This window comes from Amphiprion ocellaris, chromosome 23, assembly GCF_022539595.1.
Source record: "Amphiprion ocellaris isolate individual 3 ecotype Okinawa chromosome 23, ASM2253959v1, whole genome shotgun sequence".
Classification (NCBI taxonomy): Eukaryota; Metazoa; Chordata; class Actinopteri; family Pomacentridae; genus Amphiprion; species Amphiprion ocellaris.
This window is the reverse complement of record NC_072788.1, coordinates 9,184,145-9,204,454: the sequence shown is the minus strand read 5'-3', so window position 1 is coordinate 9,204,454 and position 20,310 is coordinate 9,184,145. Positions and strand designations below refer to the sequence as shown.

Sequence of the window (20,310 nt, the reverse complement as noted above, 5' to 3'; positions counted from 1 at the left end):
TGTTCTTGAGCTAATCTGAAGGCCACATGAAGTTTGAAGGTCTGTAGCGATTGACTCTGCAGAAAGTTGGTGACCTCTTGGCACTATGCGCCTCAGCATCCGCTGACCCTGCTCCCTCAGTTTACGTGTCCTCCCACTTGGTGGCTGAGTTGCTGTCGTTCCCACACACTTCCACTTTCTTATAATACAGCTGACAGTTGACTGTGGAATATCTAGGAGTGAGGTAATGTCACGACTGGATTTGTTGCACAGGTATCACAGTTCCATGCTGGATTTCACTGAGCTCCTGAGAGCGACCCATTCTTTCACAAATGTTTGTAAAAGCAGTCTGCATGCCTAGGAGCTTGATTTTATACACCTGTGGCCATGGAAGTGATTGGAACACCTGATTGTGATTATTTGGATGGGTGAGCAAATACTTTTGGCAATATAGTGTATAAATCAATGTGCAGCTATTTGATAAGTGTTAAAATATGTCCTTCAGTGAAGCTAAATGGAAGTAAGAACCAATTTCCCAGCAACAAGCATTAATAAACGTGATTGATTTCTAAAAACACTTCCACTGATTGCTAGCAGCTTGAAATAGAGATGCCAATAAAAGCATATATGAGGTGTGGCTGTAAATGGCAGCTATCAACAAGTCCATAGCCTTTTCCTGACCACAAACAAAGTGTGTTGACTTTTATAGTTTTCTGACTTTGGTTGTCATGTGGCACCTTTTAATTTAAATTTAAAGAGTTCACCTTGCAGGTCATAGAGGGAGTCTGCGGCCGTGGCCTTCTCAGAAGGTGCCTGGGTGATGGGTTTGAGGTAGGAGCGGTAACCCTTCAGGATGGAGGCCATGAAACGAAGGAAGGTCTCCTGAATTTCCATCTCCAGAGCCGTCTTCTTCTTGTGCCAGGTGAAGTCCGCTTCAATGGGGGTCATGTCCACTGCTGAGCCCTCCTGTGCTGTTTGACGGACTGAAACTAAAACAAACCAGAGCCAATCTAAACAATTTGATAAAATGTTCTCCTTTACCCTTTATCAGGGGTTTTAAATGTTTAACTCTTTTGGGTTTACACACACATTTGCAAAATCTATGTGTGGATCTAAAAGGTATCCTGTATTTACAAAATCACCATTTATTAGAGCCAAAAACTGCTGCTGCTACCCATCTGTGACATGCTGTTCAGTCTAGCAACTTCCAAATTCAAGCTTAAAATCACTATTTTGCCAAAGTCACTTCTTTCTACAAGTCTTGCTCAAAATTTTGTGTTTACTCTAACTTGATTCTGTAAAAAACAAAACACTGTAAAAAACAAAGAGTTCTGTGATCCTCAAGCCACCTGCAAAACAACAAAAATTAATTTTCTGACTTTTCAGCCAAACTGGGCTGAACTGCAGGCTGTGTATACATGACATATGTGACAAGTATGGATGTCAATTAAACATATAAGCAGTGAAATTTCTATATTATGTACAGTGACTTTTTTTTCTTTTTCCAAAAGTGGCAACATCTGTGGGCGTTTGGGAAAATGTTTTACATATTGATTTCATTTTTTTCCAAGTTTTGTGAAATAAATCAACGAAAATTTAACTTAATGTTTCTATTTTTATGATTTATGGAATTAAAACTTTATACTGTTGACATTTTTGAGCTGTCTCCACTTGTAGTCATGGTGGTGCTGCTTCCGTAGAGGTGCAGGACTTCATAGTACAGTGAAAAATGAGCCCACACTGACTAAAAATGGGACAGGAGCCAAAAAAAAAAAAAAAAAGCAGATAAATTGGATTCATAATTAACTTGCGCCTTATTTTCTATGGCTACTTCACAATTCTCGTTCTTGATGAAGACAAAAAAAACACACATCTTAAGCTGAAGTTAATTTAATTAAGGCTGAAGCTTACTGATTTTGTTAGCATTAGCTTGCAGATGAAATATTTCAGCGATTGCTACAAAAGTATACAGAGTACTGTATCAGTAAAAAGTACAGAGTATGAATGATTTCCATCATGTACTTTAACTGGTGCTGCTTCATGACAAAAATTAGCTCAGCTGGCTATAAATTCTAATGCTCAGTGTTTTGCTAATGGTGTTTTTAGCTAAGCTAGCTGGTCCCACAGTTCTCTTAACTGCTTTAAATACAGAAAATATAAATTCATCTATCAATTCTTGGTACAAGAAAAGAGTTGAAAGCTTGTTTGTTCTTGAAAAATGATGCTAAATCACAAAGCTTTACATGAAATTATTTGAGAAAACATACAAATAGTCTTTCTTCAGATGCTCTTGTGATTTATACTTGCATTTTGTATTTTTTAAGCATTTTAAAAATGAATGTTTTATAAATCAAGTTTATAAATACAATGTATTTTTAAAGTTAATGATTACAATAATAATAATAATAATAATAATAATAATAATAATAATAATAATAATAATAAGAAGAAGAAGAAGAAGAAGAAGAAGAAGAAGAAGAAGAAGAAGAAGAAGAAGAAGAATTAATATTATTATCTTTTAGACTGTATTTTGTTCATTTTAGAACTCCATATATTACTACAAAAGGGAAAAATACCTGAGGTGCTTATAATATAATGCAATTCAAGCATACAATGTTGTGATAAAGATTTAGTTTTGTTTGTGGCTATTTTCCACTCCCTGTAATTTCATGTTCATGTTTTAATCGGTAGGTAAATGGGGGTGGTTTTGCTCCAGGGGAGAGTGAGGTGCAGTTTGTACCAGTAGCCAGCTGGTGGTGCAAGTTGCTTAGTGAGTTAATGAGACTCTTGCAGGGCTTCTTAGGGAGGTTCTTCCAGTTGTTGTGTCTCTTCTCGTCAGATCTGTAACACACAATATCGCAGAACTAGTCAGCTGGAAGTAACAGGAGAGACACCTGCAATGAACTGTCTTTAACAGATGTATTGCTGAGAGTTGTTAATGCGAGAAGAGCATACAGGTAGATGGTGTTGGTGTCCAGATCCACACAGACAACATCTGGCGGGGGGTCATAAAGATCAAAGTAGCGCGAGTCCACACCCACGATGAATGGAAGTGGGGCATTAAGGACACCCGCTAGAGAGAGTGGACAAAGGGGGATGTAGGGACACTGCCACTGGAAAGGGAAGATCATCTGAAGAGAAAATGAAAAGTGTGTTTACATTACAGTCCTGGAGGTAAACAGTTAAAATCTTGTTGTATTAAAGTAATAAAATATGAATTCTAAAAGAAACTTCAATTAAAAAACACATGCTGCCATTTTAAAGGCCATTTTCTTCACAGTTTATCTCTGGGTTGTGTCAATATCAGGCTCCAGAATTAAATATGGTGAGCAATAATTTGCAAAAGCTACACTTCTCTTGTTTATTTTAACAAATAACTGCGACAGTTCAGATACATTCTGGGGCTTTTTGGGACCTCTTCTGATGTCCTGGGCATTAAAAGAGATCAATAATGCTTATGGAGCTGGAGAGTGAACAATCAAACAGATAATGGATAAATGCCAAAATTATTGGGACTGTATGCTGACCAGGAGCACTGGATTTCAGATTTAATGATCTGATGAATATATTTACATAACAATTTAGGTATTAATATGAATAACTAAAGATAGAGGAATGAAGACGATTATTTTAACAGATGTATATTTTGGTCTGCATTATTATTTTTACTATTAATGTTTCTGAAGATGCCATCATATGCAAAAAATAAAAGTAAAAATAGAAAAAAAAAGTAGAACAAACAGAAGAACAAGGCAACTTATTTTGGCAAGTGAAAGTGTTTAGAAATGTATCTAATATTTAACCAGCCTGGAAGCTGAACCACACAGTGAAGTTATTAGATGTGGTTTCCATTTTGAGCATGTGTTGATGATGATGCTGAACTCACTGAGGACATCATGATCATAATTTCTGATTTAGTGTCTGTAAGCGAAGAAATCTGCATGAAAAGTGAGGCATGCAGAACCGGCCACAGTTAGTTTTTACATCACAACATTTTAACTGGCTGTGAACTCAGAGCTGTTATTTACAGTCATAAAAAGTAAAGCAAATAAAATTAATAGTTATGATGATTACAGTGTGCTGCGTTTGCTCACTCTGGAATGCTTTTAAGGTGAATTAGTGTTAAAGGATTGATTAAAGTGCCATTTATGATATATGTGCACCGTATCTGTGTGTGATTTGGCATGTTAATCACAGTTAGTGCTGTATTTCACCCGTCATATATGAGTAACCGGGTTCAGCAGGGTGCTACATTATGTCCATGCTTATTTAACTTGTGCATAAATGTCTCGTCTGGGCAACTGAATGATTAAATCACAAGCTCTACTTTCCGTAATCTCATAATTAATGTTTTATGTACGGATGTTTTTCTCCTCTACAGCGCTGATGAATGATATGATAATCATTATACTTAAAAGGAACTGGAAAATTATTATTTCCTGGACTTAAGTTGCTCTTAAAGTAAATAGCTGGGTCATGGAAACTGTTTTTGTATTTTATTTTTTTTAAAGAACACAATGCACAAACTGTACATCAACAGAACTATTAATGTAATTCTCCAGGAAACATATGTGTGTATAAATTTCTAATGTGGTCAGTAAAGATATTAATGGATTATTAGAAGCTCCACAAAGAGCTCATGTATAGGTCAGCTATAAAAAATAAAGACATTCAGAGATTTAAGAGTTGCTTTCATTGATGCAATGAGGACGTTATTGTGCTGCTAGTCAGCTAAAAAATTCTAAACTTGCATGTAAATGTATGTGCAGATTTAAGGTAAGTGAAGCACCCAAACCTGCACTTGTACTGTCTCTCTAAAATCTTCAAACATAAATTAAACAAACTAAACAGCTGCAGATTTCTCCCAAACCAGCACTACTCACAGCCACCACGGCCTCGGCCACTCCGGTGAGCACGGCGGGCCGAAGCGAATGCAGCAGGATCTTGCTCTCGAGCAGGACAAAGTGCAGCAGTGTGGCGCAGTTTTCTGAGCCCAGATTCATCAGCAGGGTGCCGTAGTCTGCCCCGCTGATAGACAGGGAGAGAACAGAGGAGAGGAATGAGCAGGTGAGTTCAGGCGAGGGCCAAAAAACACTTTCAGAAGAAGGAGCGTAAAGGATGAGAGGAGCGAGATGAGGTTTTTAACTGGCCTTGTAATTAGATCAGACATGATTCAGAAACAACAAAGTTTTAGAAATACAAGCAATGGTGTCAGAATTTCACTGAAATATGTGAAATTAGAGTTAGAAGATGGACAAAATAAGGCCTTCAACCTAAAATATAATGCAATCTAATAATACTGCTAGTAAAATTTTTAAAAATGTCTGTTGATTCAACTCTGCATATCCAATGTTGTTAAAAGATTATCCCATTAAATGTCCACTTGATCCACAGTTTCAGTCTGCTAATGCGTCTTCCTTGTGTTTCCATATGCTGCTTCATAACCCAGTGTGACCATTCTGGAAAGCCTTTAAAACTGTGACTCAACGTCTGAGGTCAGTCCTCGTAAACTGCAACTACAAAGGCGGCAACAACAATGGGGAACATTAGTTTGTATGTAAATTAGCACCAACTGTTAGCTTTAACAAAAGGCTGCCAGTCACCATTTCTGTGAGATTCCAAGGTTACATAAGGTTGCATTCAGAGGGACGGAGGGGGCAGACAGTCGCTGATATAATTGCAATGAAAATTATGCAAAGTAGCATCTGAAAAAGAGTCAAAAACTGCAATGTATGAGGCTTTTTTTAGTGTCATGACCTGGCAAAAAAACTAACAACTGGAATTATATGCTCATCATTTTCTTTTGGCTTGCTCAGAATTCACAAAATGGAAACAAAATTATCAAATAAAAGGATGAAAGAATGATGGATAAATGATTCTGCTAAGTGTTGCACTGCAAAGTCCAACTAACCTGAGGGGTAAAGGTGTGCACACCGGCTGGGAGAGGATCAAAGTGTCATGTGCCGAGAGCTGCAGAACAAATTTAATAATGTTAATGAGATATAAAAACAAATTTACATACAATGCTGAACAAAAGTGTTTGGCAATGTAGATTTTCCAGCACTTCTTGAGAGAAACTGTGCAGTGAGATAACTAACAGTCCACGTTCCAGAAAAAAAATAAATCAGGAATTTGCCAACATATAGCGCAGTGAATGGTTAAACAATCCCAGTTTTATCAGCAGGTCCCAATGTGGTCATTCTGCACAGGCAAGGCCTCTCACAGATCCATTTTCAATACACAGGTGTTTCCAGATGTGCTGTACAAGCTCTTGGAAAAACTGTCAAGGTTAAGGGTTGGAAATGCAACGAGGAATCTGAGTGCAGCCGATGCAAGACACATCAAGCTAATGTTTCCTCCAAAGTGATGTCTGGCAGCGGCGTCATTGCTTAGAAATCTGTGGAACTCTAATTCAAATATCTACAGTCCAGAGAAGTCTGGTTAGAAGTGGTCTTTATGGATGACTCTAATGTGAAAACAACAGCCAAGAGACTCACCTATGCGCAAAACGAGATTCTTATGCTGCAGGAGGAATTGAGAACGTCCCCTAACATACATCTAGAACCATCTCCAGCCTAAAGATGAATGAAGAGTCACGTGGCTCCTAGTCCAGATCATGAGGAATCTAAAGGAATCTCAAGTGTCTAAAACATCTGCAAAATCTTATTTTTTGTTGGGTTGTTTATGAATTCTAAAACGATGTGAAGACAAATTCTCACCTGGACCAAGATTCTGGGTCTTTGAGGGGAAGGAAATGACACGTTGTGCATGAAGTGCGAGATGTGCCTGTTGAGAACAAACGCAAGTAAATAAGTCAGATATCACCTTTTTAAAAAAATAAACAGGCAATCAAGAGCAGACTCCTACTTTTCGATAGGCAGTGGGTGTGGCCCTGAGACAGACAGCTTGTAGAGGAACATCAGGAACTTGCGGAAGGACTCATAGAAGGGCCAGCGGGACAGCAGACAGATGCATTTGTTGGTGTTTACAGGCCGGTTGGGGATCATCTTCTTCTCCACTGTGGTGAGCAGGCCCAGCTGGATCTTCTGCTTCTCGCTCAACAGATCCACCGAATAAGGCTCGTAGAATTGGATGGCTGATCCATAAACCTGGCAGCAGATAAGGACAAGTAGAAGGTACACCTGTGAACCTTTTGGTTTTTCTAACCAATGTAATTTTAAGAAAGGGGTGGCCCACGGGCCAGAATCGGCCCGCCAGAGGGTCCAATCCAGGCACGGGATGACTTTGTAAAGTGTAAAAATTACAGAGAAGACATAAACTGCAAATTGTAAATTTGAAAAACTATGAATTTAAAATAATTTCTAGACCATGACAAGTTGTTTTGATCATAAATTAAAATACTAGATTGCTCATTGTTCTTTTGTCATTTTGTGTCTCATTTTTGGAATATTTTGTCATGTTTTTGTTGTTTTTTGTCTTTTTTTGTCTGACTTATGTCATTTGTTTCATGTTTTTGAAATTTTGTTTCCTTTTTGTCTTGCTTGTGTTTTTTGTCTTATTTTTGTCATTTTGTGTTTTGCTTTATTTGTTGTTTTGTGTGTCATTTGTCGTTTTGTGTTTTTTTTTGTCTCACCTGTGTTGTTTGTCTATTTTTTTGTTGTTTTGTTTCTTGCTTTTGTCATTTTTGGTCTCGTATGTGTTATTTGTGCAATTTTTTGTCTCGTTTTTGTCTTTTGTCCATATTTTTGTCACTTTGTGTCTCGTTTTTGTCATTTTGCGTCTCATTTTTGTAATATTTTGTCTTGTTTTTGTTGCTTTTTTGTCTGACTTTTGTCATGTTGATCATATAGTAAAATACTGTATCGTTCAGTTCCAGATACCTGCGACTAAATGTTTTGTGTCTTTGTAGACATGCTGTGATCTGTAAGTTGTTATGTGTAAATGATAAATAATGTTGTTGAAATTTAATTTATTTTTCTTCAGAAATTTCTGGATGTTCATGATGTTTGGTAAAAAGATAATTCCTTAAACATGAACATTTCCAGAATGTACTTTTTCGCACTAAAACAAAGGGAAACATTAGGAGTTGTGGTTATTTATTTGTTATTGTGTTCTGATTTTACTGGTTAGGTCCACGTAAGATCAAATTGTCCTGAATGTGGCTCCTGAGTTAAAATGAGTTTGACACCCCTGCTTTAAGAGCTTCATAGTAACAGCCAAAATGATGATTAATTTGATCAAGATGGAGATCAAGATTCATTGAATATAGGCAATAGATATTTTTACACTATTTTCACTTCCATGTTGTGCTACATTCTTGATAATGTACAAATATTTGCATCAAAATGATAAATTAGTTGAATTTCTTCACCAAAATTCAAAACATTTGCCGAACATCTACTTGTCAGCATACTACAATTTACTGATGTTCCCTGAACGCCTCGTGTGCAGACTACAATAGCTAGCTAGCTAGGCAGCTCTGCACAGAGAAACCTCTAGCCTCCCTACTTAGACAGGTGATAGCAAAAATGAATTTAAAAAGAGTAAAATAGGACACTTTAACCGAGTTGCAATCAACAGTTTTTATCTACATACGCTATTTTGTAATAGTAGTTTATGCAGTTATTTATGTCAGTATCACAGCTGATCATGTCCACTTAACTATGGAAGCCAAAAATTGGGATTCTGATAAAAGTTTGATTAATCGTACAGCCCTTCATTCCTTTTCTATGTCCTAGCTGTAGGATCACTCCACTTCAATTCACCAAATTTAAAAAAAGATCACACCTGACCATCTCATATTTGTCCTATTCTTTGTGTGCACATTACTAAGTAAAACGTGTAAAATATCTGGTAACAGGTGAGACTTTTTGAGTAAAAATTCTTAAAAATGGGTGTGGTGATATCGATTTCTGCATTATTTCCTTCGTGCCAATCTGTCAGCGTCTAAAGTGCCATAACTTCAGAAATTATGTAGCCAGAGTCTTGAAATTTTGAAGGCTCATTGATATGTACATAGGGTCTTCAGTGGTACAACACCAACAAATGACTGGTTTGTATTATTCTACTAAAACAGAGTTGCACCATGAAATACCACATGTACATATCACTGAGCCCACAAAATTTCAGGACTCTAGCTACATTATTTCTCCAGTTATGGCACTCCAAACACTGATCCACAGATTGGCATTCATTTTTCATCAACAAGAGCTCGCATTTGTTTCACCTTTTCACCAGAAGAGATGGTTAAGACAAATGTGGAGAAGACGGGCAGAGGGTCCCGAGTGTTTGGTGCCCAACACTCGATCTTGGCACCCATCGGCAAACAGAAGAGAGGAACCGACTCTGACAGAGGAAAAGACTCATAGTCTTCTTCCGGGTAGCGAAAGATTAGACCTGGAACACAGCAGAACACATGAATGATGATTTGTAGTCCAATGAATGATGCATTTGTGCTGAGCAGAACAAAAATGACAGTTTATCAGCTCATTTTTAGACCGTAAAGTTCCAGACAGGCCACAGTTCTCTACAAGGATTAAACAAACTGAGTATTTTGTACTTCTGACTGTACACTGGTTTAATTTTGATTAAAATATAGTTATACTTTTTGATTAAACTTGATGTTTGCTGAGATACCATACTAACAAGACACATTCTTATGTCAACATGCACATACACAAACAGGCCTGCAGACAGAAATTATGGGTGTGGCAGGAAGCACAGTTGTCTGAGATTAATAAACAGCCGTCTCACAGGAAAAAGGCCGACTACAAGATAACGCCAGCATGCGTGTCTGCATACACACAATCATATGAACCCTGATTATGACACGAGTTGCACAATGAAACCGTTCCAAAGGCCGAGCTGTCGAGGAAGCGTTCAGTCAGTGAAAATGCCACACAACAATTCAAGAAATGCCAGCTGTAATAATCAATTACCGTCTACAGCAAGATCACAGATATATGCAGAAGGCACGGCTCGCTTCAGATTTGAGCCAAAAACACGGTTAGGACAAGAAAGACTGTGACATTATTGTTATCAGTGTGTCACAGCACATAACAGAGCTGCAGATGGATATAAATAAAATGCAACGAAACACTTTAAACAGCAGCTACATGATCGTGTATGGAAGATCATTCCTGTCACAAAAACATCAGCTGAACATGTTAGAATTTAAAAGACTAAATAAGAGTGAGCCAGTCAACATTTTACGTTTTCTGCTCTCCATCTCTTTATAATGACTCAGATCTCATAACTGTGAATTAGAACATTAGAGTTTTAATTACTACTTTTTATTTCAAGATTGAGATTCAAATATTGTAATTGTTTTTATTATCAGTTTGTCATTTATTTAATATGGCATCTTGGTCTGGGACACATGTTTCTTCTTTAAATTCTCACTCTTACTTTTTATATATTAACTGTCTTTCATCTATGCCAGAAAATATCTAAAATTAATTCTATTATCTGATGAGTAATTGTAATGAAGTCAAGGTAAGTACATTTCTGATCTATTACATTTCTTGTTTTTGTCTTTTAGCTTAATTATTTTGATTTGCTCATTTTGTTTTACAAACATGTTACTGGACAAACATTTGCAGAAGTGCCATAAAAAAGGATAAATATGATGCAGAAAATTAGATTTTCAATTAACAAATCTTATTACTTCATTATGCCAGCATTAACATTTACTTCTCTGTTGACATTCCCACCCTCAGATGCCAATTTTATAAAGTTACACTGAGGTCTTTAAGGACAAAAATGTCTTTTTCCAAAAACTGCCATAAAAATACATTATATATATCGTTATATATTTATCTTATCTTAAACTTTCACTGAGTTAGCTTTTTTTAACCAACACAAGTTCTGATCATAACTATGAAATATTCATTCTTTTTCAAAAATTTTAACCCTTTAAATCCCATTTTGTTTACGATACATCACTGTTGCTTTTATTGAGAAAAAACACACAAACAAGATCTAGCTTCCATACAATAAGTGGTAATTGATAAATTTGTTCTTGATTATCACAGTCAGCAACCCTCAGGTTACATTTTTTGGGCAGCGTCAGATTTCTTTATGTTTTTTAAATACTCACATTTAGGATCTGAAGGGTGAAAATACCCTTGTCATAAAATCCTGGCATTAAATTATTTCAAAATAATATTATTTTCCACTTTCACTGAGTGAGATTTTTTAACCAACATCAATCATCAACATTATGACTAAATATTAATTCATTTCAAGATTTGAACCTTTTTTCGTATCAGTTTGTTTACATTATGTCACTGTTGTTTTATATGGAAAAAACAGGAAAAAATTATATGTTTTCCACATAATAAGTGGTAAGTAGATTTTGATAATCACGGCCTGGGACGTGTCAATAATTAGCAACAACACCGATTCTGTTGCATTATTATTTTTTGTGCAGTGTCAGTTTTTTAAACTGACACTTCAGACTTTAAAGACAAAAAGTCCTGGTCAAAAAATTAAAAAAATAAATGAAAAAAATATTTCTTATTTACCTTCACAAAGCTAGATTGTTGAACCAACATCAGTCCTGATCAATCCTTTAAATACCAGTTTGCTTACATGATGTCACTTTTGTTTTACATGAAAAATCACACAAAAAAGATTTATTTTTCATATAATAAAATATATTTTTAGATCGTCAGCCTGGGAGGAGTCAGTTTTTAAGCTCAACTTTGATTCTGATGCATCATTATTTTTTGTGCACTGTCAGACTAAACATTGATCTTGATCTTAACTGTCAGTGAATGTTGTCCTTCAAGCACTAGTCTGTTTTTAATAAAAGGACACGCTGTAGTTTGAAAGATATATTCACTAAGGTAACAGCTCTTGCAAGAAACTCTGGCACCAGACAGACTAATTGCAGAAAATGAGCCATCAAACATGATTCATCTCAAAGGCAGCAGAGGTAAAAGCTGATGAACCAAGTACAGATAATGGAATTAAATAATGGCAGAAAGACACAAAGAGTCAACACTGCTCAGCAGATGCGGTGACATTTTGAGCAAAATACAAAATATGCGTGGGAAAACTTATCTGACTTTTACTCACCAGCTTTATAGCTGATGGAATTTGCTGAAGACACTGATTTCTTGTAACACAGGAACACGCTGGAGCCCCACTGAAAAATTTACCACAAGGTTACACTCACACTTTCAGAGTTTATGATGCTAAAGTGCCGGTTGGCTAAAATTCAGACTTACCATGCCACAGTTGAGGTTCTTGTCCACCTTACAGAAGGTATGCGGTGGTGTTTCGCCCTTGCTGGTGACGATGACGCAAATGTCCGTCACTGCCAGCGAGTTCTGAGGCTGGACGGGTGGCGCCCGGCGGAAGGTGATGAAGATGCGCTGTGACGTCGCAGAGCTGTTGTTGACGTTGGCGCATCGGCCGTACGGCGTAGCCTGGATGACCTCGCATCCCTGGATCAGACGCTCCTTACCCTCGTAGAGCACCCTGAGAAAAACAACAAACAGCAAAAATGTCAGATTGAGACCTGATGTGACATGAAACCTTTTGTGTCCTTATAACGAGTAAAGATTAATAAGTCCGCAGAACTAAATCTAAACTACAAACTGTTTAAAATGTTTAGGAAAGCGGCTCAGACAGAGTGCTGTCCTGGAATCTGTTAAACAAGCTTCACTGCCAAAGGGAAAATAACTTGCATTCTAATGATGCAATAGTTTACAGTCCAAAAACATGAGGAGACTTGAGGAATTTGTGACAGGCAGCTGAACAGAAAAGCCAAGAAAGCGCTCCACCACCACTGCAGCAAACTGTGAAACTTTTCAGTATTCCTGACGGTGAAGGTGCCGTTCACAATAATGAGCTGAACAGACTAAAGTGAAGGCTTCCAGAGGCAAATTCATGGCTGTCTAGCTTATATTTCCCTCAGCTATGCACTGAGTTATGACTCCTGCCTGGATGCAGGCAACAGAATGCAGAAGCTTTGATAAAACATGGATGATTTCACATTGTTGATTTATGTCATGCAGCAGAAAAATGGAAAGTTTGTGCTAAACATGTGGGAATGAGCTCTGATGACAACAAAAATGAAAGGAAAACTTTTTTTTTCATTTTAGAAAAATAAGCACACCCTCTGAATGCTGAAACTAACAGGTGGGTTAAAAAGACATCTCATAGATCTATATTATTTTAACACCGCCCAAATTACACCATTGAAAAGAACCAGAAATTGTAAAAAAAAAAAAAAAAAAACACTAATTTTCCAGTGATTTTTGAACCAATTGTGTGCGACTTAAGAATTCTGTAATGAAAATTAACTAAATCCAAGCTTAAGAATGTGATATTTCAAAATCACTTCATTCGGTGTCATTTTAAAATAATTTCTTAAATATATTTGACATTTTTTCCAGTATTGGCAACACCTGTGGTCATTTGGAAAAAATGTGTTAACACTGATTTCATTTTTTTCATTTGTATAAAATAAATAATAAAACAGATTAAATTTATTTTTTCCATTTTTTTTTATTTATGGCATTTTAACTGTGAAAGAGTGCACAAAAGAATTTTTTAAAATTCTCTCTACTTCTTGCCATACTTGTACTGTTTCCATAGAGAAGCTGGACTTTATTTTCCAGTGAAAAATGAGGCCATAGGGAGTAAAAACGTGACAAAAACGCCCTTGACGTACATAGACTTAATTACAATATGAAGTCTTGGCAAAGAAAACATAACGCTGTGTAGTTTAAACACAGTACAAAATACAACATAATTAAGTATTTTCATTGAACACCATGGCATTGTGCTTTAAAACTGCATTAAGTAATTTTTGGGTAACTTGAATTTCACACAACAAGCTATAAAAACACAATAATACACTATATTTACAATCTTATTAAGTAAATATGGCTAAATCGTTTTAAAGCTACAAACATTAGCATTCATTAGGAATTCTGTTTAGGCAACAAGATGAATTTAAGTCCAATATTCACTGTCTTTTCAGCTTGTTTTTGGCTTCACCAACCTCAAATGTCTCCGTTTTCAGTGTCTAACTGCTCCATTGTGTTCAGCTAATCACAATAAGATAAGATAATCCTTTATTACTCCCCACACCAGGGGAAATTTCCAGTGTTACAGCAGCAAACATCTTTCAAAGCAACACTAACCATATGTACAGCAATGATAATAATTATAACAATATGAACAACATATACAAGAATGAAGAATGAAAAATTAATAAATACAGTATTACTACACTATCTGTATATATCTGACAAGTGTTGCTGAAAAAGTAAGATACATTTGAATTTTTTATTTATTTTTTGCTGCACAGATCAATCACGTTATTGATTAATGCAGATTTAAGTCATTCAAGTTGTAAGAAAACATTAAAAGGCAAACTCTACTCCCTTTCATTAAGATTAATACTTCTATGATGCTTAAACTGCCAGACTGTGTTCCTTAATATTTCTAGAGATTCTCAAGATTAGTGTTAATTAATTTACAACAATGTGACAAAATTGAGTAACTTAATCCACATTCAGATTTGGGAAAAAGTAAAAATATTGTCAAAAACATGCATGTTTTTGACAATACTCAAAAGTAAAGAATGAAACAGGTTTCATCAGCACACTGTACTGATATTTACCTAATATATGTTCAAGGTGGAGCTTTTAATTCCTATATAAGGCTGGACAGCTTAATGAACACACTGCATAGCGTTTTACTTGGTGAGTAAAACCTCTGATAACGTCCATTAGCGTCTATATAAATTTAAATTTATACACAGTACGCATGAGAAAATCAACCAACATTATTCTGTTCTTAATTTGTTTAGTTTTTTTTCTCTTTAAATAACAAAACAAACAAGCAAAAACAATCAAAAAGTATGAGAATACTCTGAAAGTACCGGACTGATAAGCCATATTGGTAAAAGTAAAATAATAGAAGTAGTACCCATTTGTAAGGAAAGATTAACTTTAATTCTCTGGTGAGGATAATCTCTGGTACTAAATATGCGGTCGGCACCACTGACTTTCTTCTTGAAGTTTCCCAAGAACTCCGTCTTCAATGGGTGACATGATTCAGACTTATTTACCGGCTGACTCAATCAAATCCCAGACATTAAAGCGATTCTCATATCCAGCCAAGCACAAAACAAACACTGACTGTAGTGACAGACTTTGCAGTTTGTGCGTTACCTGTTTCTGTTTCCATGTTTGTCCTACTGAGGAATGTCACACACCTAAAAAGCTGCAGTCAGGAAAGTAACCAGTGCTCCACTGTGTTGGATTTTTTTTTTTATTCTTTGCATGACTCAAGGGCTCCATGTCCTCCTTTTCCTTCTGCACAATGCCACGTGGGAGGCCAAAAAAAAAAAAAAAAAAAAACTCTGTCTGCCGCTAGCTTCTTCAAACTGAGACTAAAACACATATTTTGTAATCCTGGGCAGGCTTCAAGGCAGCCGCTGTAGATATAATAGTCCTGAAACACTCAATTTATTCTGAAAAGAGTGCAGGACAGACATAAAGAGGCCAGGAGAAGAGTTGCCAACAAATTCTCAGTTAGGAAACAAAAAAACAGTGTCCTAATGGGCACAGCGAGTTGTGTCGCTCCGGAGCCTCGGGCTGGGAAAGCTTCACAGACAGCGGAGGTGGCAGAAGGAACGATAAATGAATCACGTTTTGATTTAAATTTATTCTTTAAGCGGAAAAAAAACGAGTAGCAGGTTTAAGAGTTGTCAACTGATGGGGAGGATAGCAAAAAATATGTAATGTGTACACCTACTTGTGGTACTTTTATTAAAACAATCAGTATTATTGTATTGCTTATTAATAACAGACCACAGTCATGAATTGTGCATCAATATTATCTCTCTCTGCAGCAATACAGAAGAGAAGAGAAGAACGGCTGGTGAAATTAGCGACACAGCTAATGAGGCTGAATAACAAGCCGTTAACTACTTACGCAGCTATGCAAGTTCTACTTTTTTCCACCCTATAGATCTATTAGCATGCTAAGTCGGATTGCACAATCTCTTAAAGGAAACATGACTCGACATATAATCCTCTGTTTATGCTCAGTGCACCAGCGGCAGCTCTGAGAATTTAAAACTACATTTAGCAGAAGGGAATCTCATCAATAACACATAAAATGAGCCAAATTCATGACAGAACAAGCACAATTACACTCCGATGGGAAGCAGAATATCTGAAGAAGTCTTGGCTTTGCAGAGGCGAATCTTTCACAGAGTGAATCTCATGAAACTGGAAACTCCCGTTTGTTAGCGGGAAGCATAAACAGGCTGTAGACAAAGACTTAGGTGTGTGAGTCGAATACAACAGGCTGTTGTGTCACTGTTGTCAATGAAGCTCTTCTGCATGTGATACTTCTAATTCATTCACTCAACAGACACAAAACATTAGCCGTGAAATGCAGCTTATAATTCTGGCTCCCCTGTGTTGAAGTCAGAGCAGCAGCAGGTTTAATTTTACACGACAGCGTAAAGTAAATCATGATGGAGTTCCCTTTTATAAGATAATAGAAGGAAGCAGGAAAATCAGACATGAGCAGAGAGGTGTGGCTGAGATGGAGAACTCCATGATGAAATCAGGCCAAGTGGATGTCAATACACCTACTTCCTAAGTGTGTTGACGTGCCATCAAAGCTGAACTGAGCACGACAAACTGAACTAATGAAGTGATGCAGGCAAACCCAACAAAGACATGGATGACCTGAAACAGCCTTTTTCTGACATTTCTGAACTTTCTAAAGAACGTAGTTCAGGTAACCTTCCTCACACTCATATGATGTTTATACTGTTTTTATTTTTTTCACGCAAAATTCAACTGGGAAACGCTAGCCGATTAAGTGATAAAATCATAATTCCTTCATCAAAAGGACATGCAAAGCAGCAATCTGTCTGCCTGATGACACGTTGGAGATCGATTTTTGTAACTAATGATGTTTTTTCTTTCAGCCTGCTTCCATCAGAACCAATCTGACAATCTGAATCTAACAGTGAAAAGAATTGCCTAAAATAAAGCTAAATTCCATGTTAACTGTATGACTGAATCAAGTTAACTCTGTCTAACTTAAAAGAAGCTCCAGTTTAGTACCAACAGCCTTAACAGATTAATAGCACAACCAGTCATCTGTTCTGGTTAACAACATTTTCAGACTAGCATGCAACCCTGCAGCCCTGTTGATGTGAACTACAACACAAATACAAGCACATAATGAATGAATTTGTGAATTAGAATCTCAGGATGATGTAAATGCACTGAGGACTCAAGAAAAGTCAAGTCAAAAGTGATAACTGACTGCTTGAGACACATTATTGGCTCAAAAATTGATGGGGGGGTGGGCAAAACAAGGCACGACAAAGACACAAAATTACATGAATGGGGCACAAAATGACAGAAACAAGAGAAATTAATGAAAGAACTAGTCTGATTTGAAAGGAAATGTTTGTCTTTGAGCTTCCAGTTCTACCTCAAAAAATTCTCTGCACATTAGAATGCATTGATCCTGGCCAGAGTTTTAACAGACAATGATCTGTTTGACATATATGCAGAAATCTGTGTCTGGAAAGCTGACACAATGCATGCAGGCATTTCAAGAGCCGTGCCATCTACGCATCTGAAATCACATGTAGCAGCCTGTAAAATTGTAAAATTGCAGGTGGTTGATATTTCTATGGAACTGTCTTACATTTTTGACCTCCGGAAGCATAGATACCTTGAAATTGAGCAAAAAATGTAGATAATTTCTTGTGGTGAGGCAACCTTTGCATCACAAAAGTGCAAGTATAACTGCAGCGGTAAATAAAGGCATAACATCTTTATTCTGTATGCAAAATAGTTCATCAGGACAAGAGTTAGGTTCCACATTATTGTTGTAACAGTGGCTTGAAATCTCTAATGCATTTTATCACAATGAGGCAGAAGAATTTCTTGCGCTGTAAATTTCTAACCTTTTTGAATAATCCTATGGATATTTGTAATAACACCAGGATTTTTATCATTTGCTTTCCAATCAGTCGTCTTTCTTGCATGTAAGATTTTACAAATTTTTATCTCGGAACTACATTACAGTTTACACTTAGACGTAAAAAAATCGCAGACTCACCCAATGTCAATGAGTGGAGGTTTCCCTCGACCCCTCTTGTAGCAAAGGAACAGCTCGGGGCTCTTAAGACTGCCATGATTAAGGTTTGCCTGCTGGCCGCTGTAGGTGCTATCGATGCAAGTGAAGCCCTCAGGCACCGTTTCTCCTGCCGACCTGTTAATGACGGCTACGTCAGTGATGGGAGCTTTGGGCCCGCTGGACTTGGTATCTGAAAGGTCTTGCTCGAGGGGCGTGGACTTGTCTGTCAGTCCGGCCACCACAAAGTAGTCGGTCACACGGTGACCCTTGTCCTCGATCATGGCTGGGCGTATCTGAAGAAAACAGAGATTATTTGGAATTACTTTAATACAGCCTGGAGCGAATCTGTCTAATAGATAAAGCCGTGAAGTGCACTGAAGAGCTCCCAGATCTCACTTTGGGACAGTGGGATGGACTCCACATGCGAGCATACATAGAATGCTAAATAATACTGTGGCCATGGAAATAAAAGGATCCTTTAAGAGTGCTGCGCCACAACGAAGCAAACAAACCGAGGAAAACACAAGGGGTAATGAAGGGACTGGATCTGCTGACATTCACAAACACTCTTGTCATTGTATATCACCGCACTGCTCCAAACATGTTGAGCGAGTTAAAGCTCTGGTGGCTGCAGAGTCAAGGACGAGTCGCTGAGCGTGGAGGAATGCTCAGAAATGTCACTGAGCACAAATCAAGTCGACACCAAAGTCTATAAAACGTTTGAGACACGGGTTGCATTCCAAATTGCATACTTTGCTTTCTACTTAAGGTATGTACTGCAGCTACCCTTACAAAGTACGTATTGTTTCATGCAGTATGGATACAATTAGACATATTACTTCTTTATGTTACTGCACCTTAAACTTTGACTGTCACAATCTGTGATGCAAAGTAAGCCGTCATCTGTGACATAGCTGTGAGGACAAAATCCCACCTGATGCAATAAGACTTCCTGGTATTTTAAGCATACTGCATTTGACATATTAATATCTTTGTGGTATACTATATAGTATTGTAATATGGTACCATATGGTAATATGTCAACACCCATGATCTCAAATTTGGCTTGAATAATAGAAAACATTGATATTCGCTTTCATGGTTGGGTTCAGCCATATTTTGCTTTAAGCTGTTATGTATCAAATGTTTTAAAATCTAAGCAATGCATCCAATAACTGTTGCATTTTTCACTTGATTCTTTCATAATTAACCCTCATGTTGGCTTAGGGTCAAAAATGACCCTGTCGCTATGTTTAATAGCAGAGAAAACCTCCTAAATGACCCTTTTCAAATTGAATTTCGATTACTTCTCCTAAAATGACCACAAAATGAGAAAAAGTAATACATTGTCTACAAAGACATCACCACCACTTCTCTCGTTGTTGAAACCATGAGTGCAGTTTTTAGTTTTCTGTACCCAGCAGGTCATAGATCTGAGTTTTTCAGACACCCAGGTGATAAAAAACTGTAAAACAAATACTGTATGCTGCACATGTGACAAATACATTTGTAAAGTCCATACGCACACACACTGGCATACTGTTTTACATGTGCTAATTTATGTTCTTCATATTTTTGTTTTGCATCTATCATTATATTTTATTCTTATTATTTTTGTGGGTTATGAACCTTGTGGGAAGGGCTGGGCAATAAATCGACTTTATCGATTAATTCGACTTTGTACTTAATGTCGATTTGTTTTAATGAAAATTGATTTTCTCATCAACATCCGCCACCAACACCTGCCTGCTGGGCTCCCGTAGTTCAGTTGACCCTGAGGAGAAGGGGAGCATACAGGATGTTAAGAACACATGAGGGTTAAATACAGAAACTGCACAGAACATGCAAACTGGTTGTACACGCACTAAAAATATGACTTAAACTGACTATTTTATTGATTCCATCCTGAAGTGAAATTCATGTCTTATTTGTCACTTCAACAGGCCAACTTTTATCAAGTAGTTACACAAACTCAGAAGACAGTTTTTCAGTGTATACTACTAACTGAAATATCCTATATCTGAAAACTGTTATTAATCATTAAAATTTGGCATGTGAAGGGACAACTGACTGATCAAACATGACCAAAAGAAAGACGGCAGAGCAGACGGTTGCCAAAGAAGAAAGAGTAATTTAAAGCGAGCACATCCTCTTCAAAGAGCCTTTAGGACCGACGCAGGAAGTAACTTTTTTCCAGTACTGAGTCAGCTGTGGCAAGGGGAATAAAAA

At 37.0% G+C, this 20,310-nt stretch overlaps 1 protein-coding gene across 2 annotated transcripts in view; it reads right to left on the bottom strand.

The window, feature by feature from the left end:
* Positions 1 to 20,310, bottom strand: part of dennd4c (DENN/MADD domain containing 4C) — a 46,291-nt gene that overhangs the window by 11,725 nt on the left and 14,256 nt on the right. For both annotated transcript variants that reach the window (XM_023295138.3, XM_023295140.3), the window contains exons 2-12: positions 18,064 to 18,374; positions 12,174 to 12,426; positions 12,022 to 12,091; positions 9,167 to 9,336; positions 6,847 to 7,088; positions 6,699 to 6,765; positions 5,891 to 5,949; positions 4,863 to 5,007; positions 2,935 to 3,110; positions 2,720 to 2,820; positions 744 to 968 (exon numbers count right to left, since the gene is read on the bottom strand). In XM_023295138.3, the coding sequence (XP_023150906.2) occupies positions 744 to 968; positions 2,720 to 2,820; positions 2,935 to 3,110; positions 4,863 to 5,007; positions 5,891 to 5,949; positions 6,699 to 6,765; positions 6,847 to 7,088; positions 9,167 to 9,336; positions 12,022 to 12,091; positions 12,174 to 12,426; positions 18,064 to 18,362 (1,807 nt within the window). In that variant the 5' untranslated portion in view covers positions 18,363 to 18,374. The remainder of the gene's footprint in view (positions 1 to 743; positions 969 to 2,719; positions 2,821 to 2,934; positions 3,111 to 4,862; positions 5,008 to 5,890; positions 5,950 to 6,698; positions 6,766 to 6,846; positions 7,089 to 9,166; positions 9,337 to 12,021; positions 12,092 to 12,173; positions 12,427 to 18,063; positions 18,375 to 20,310) is intronic.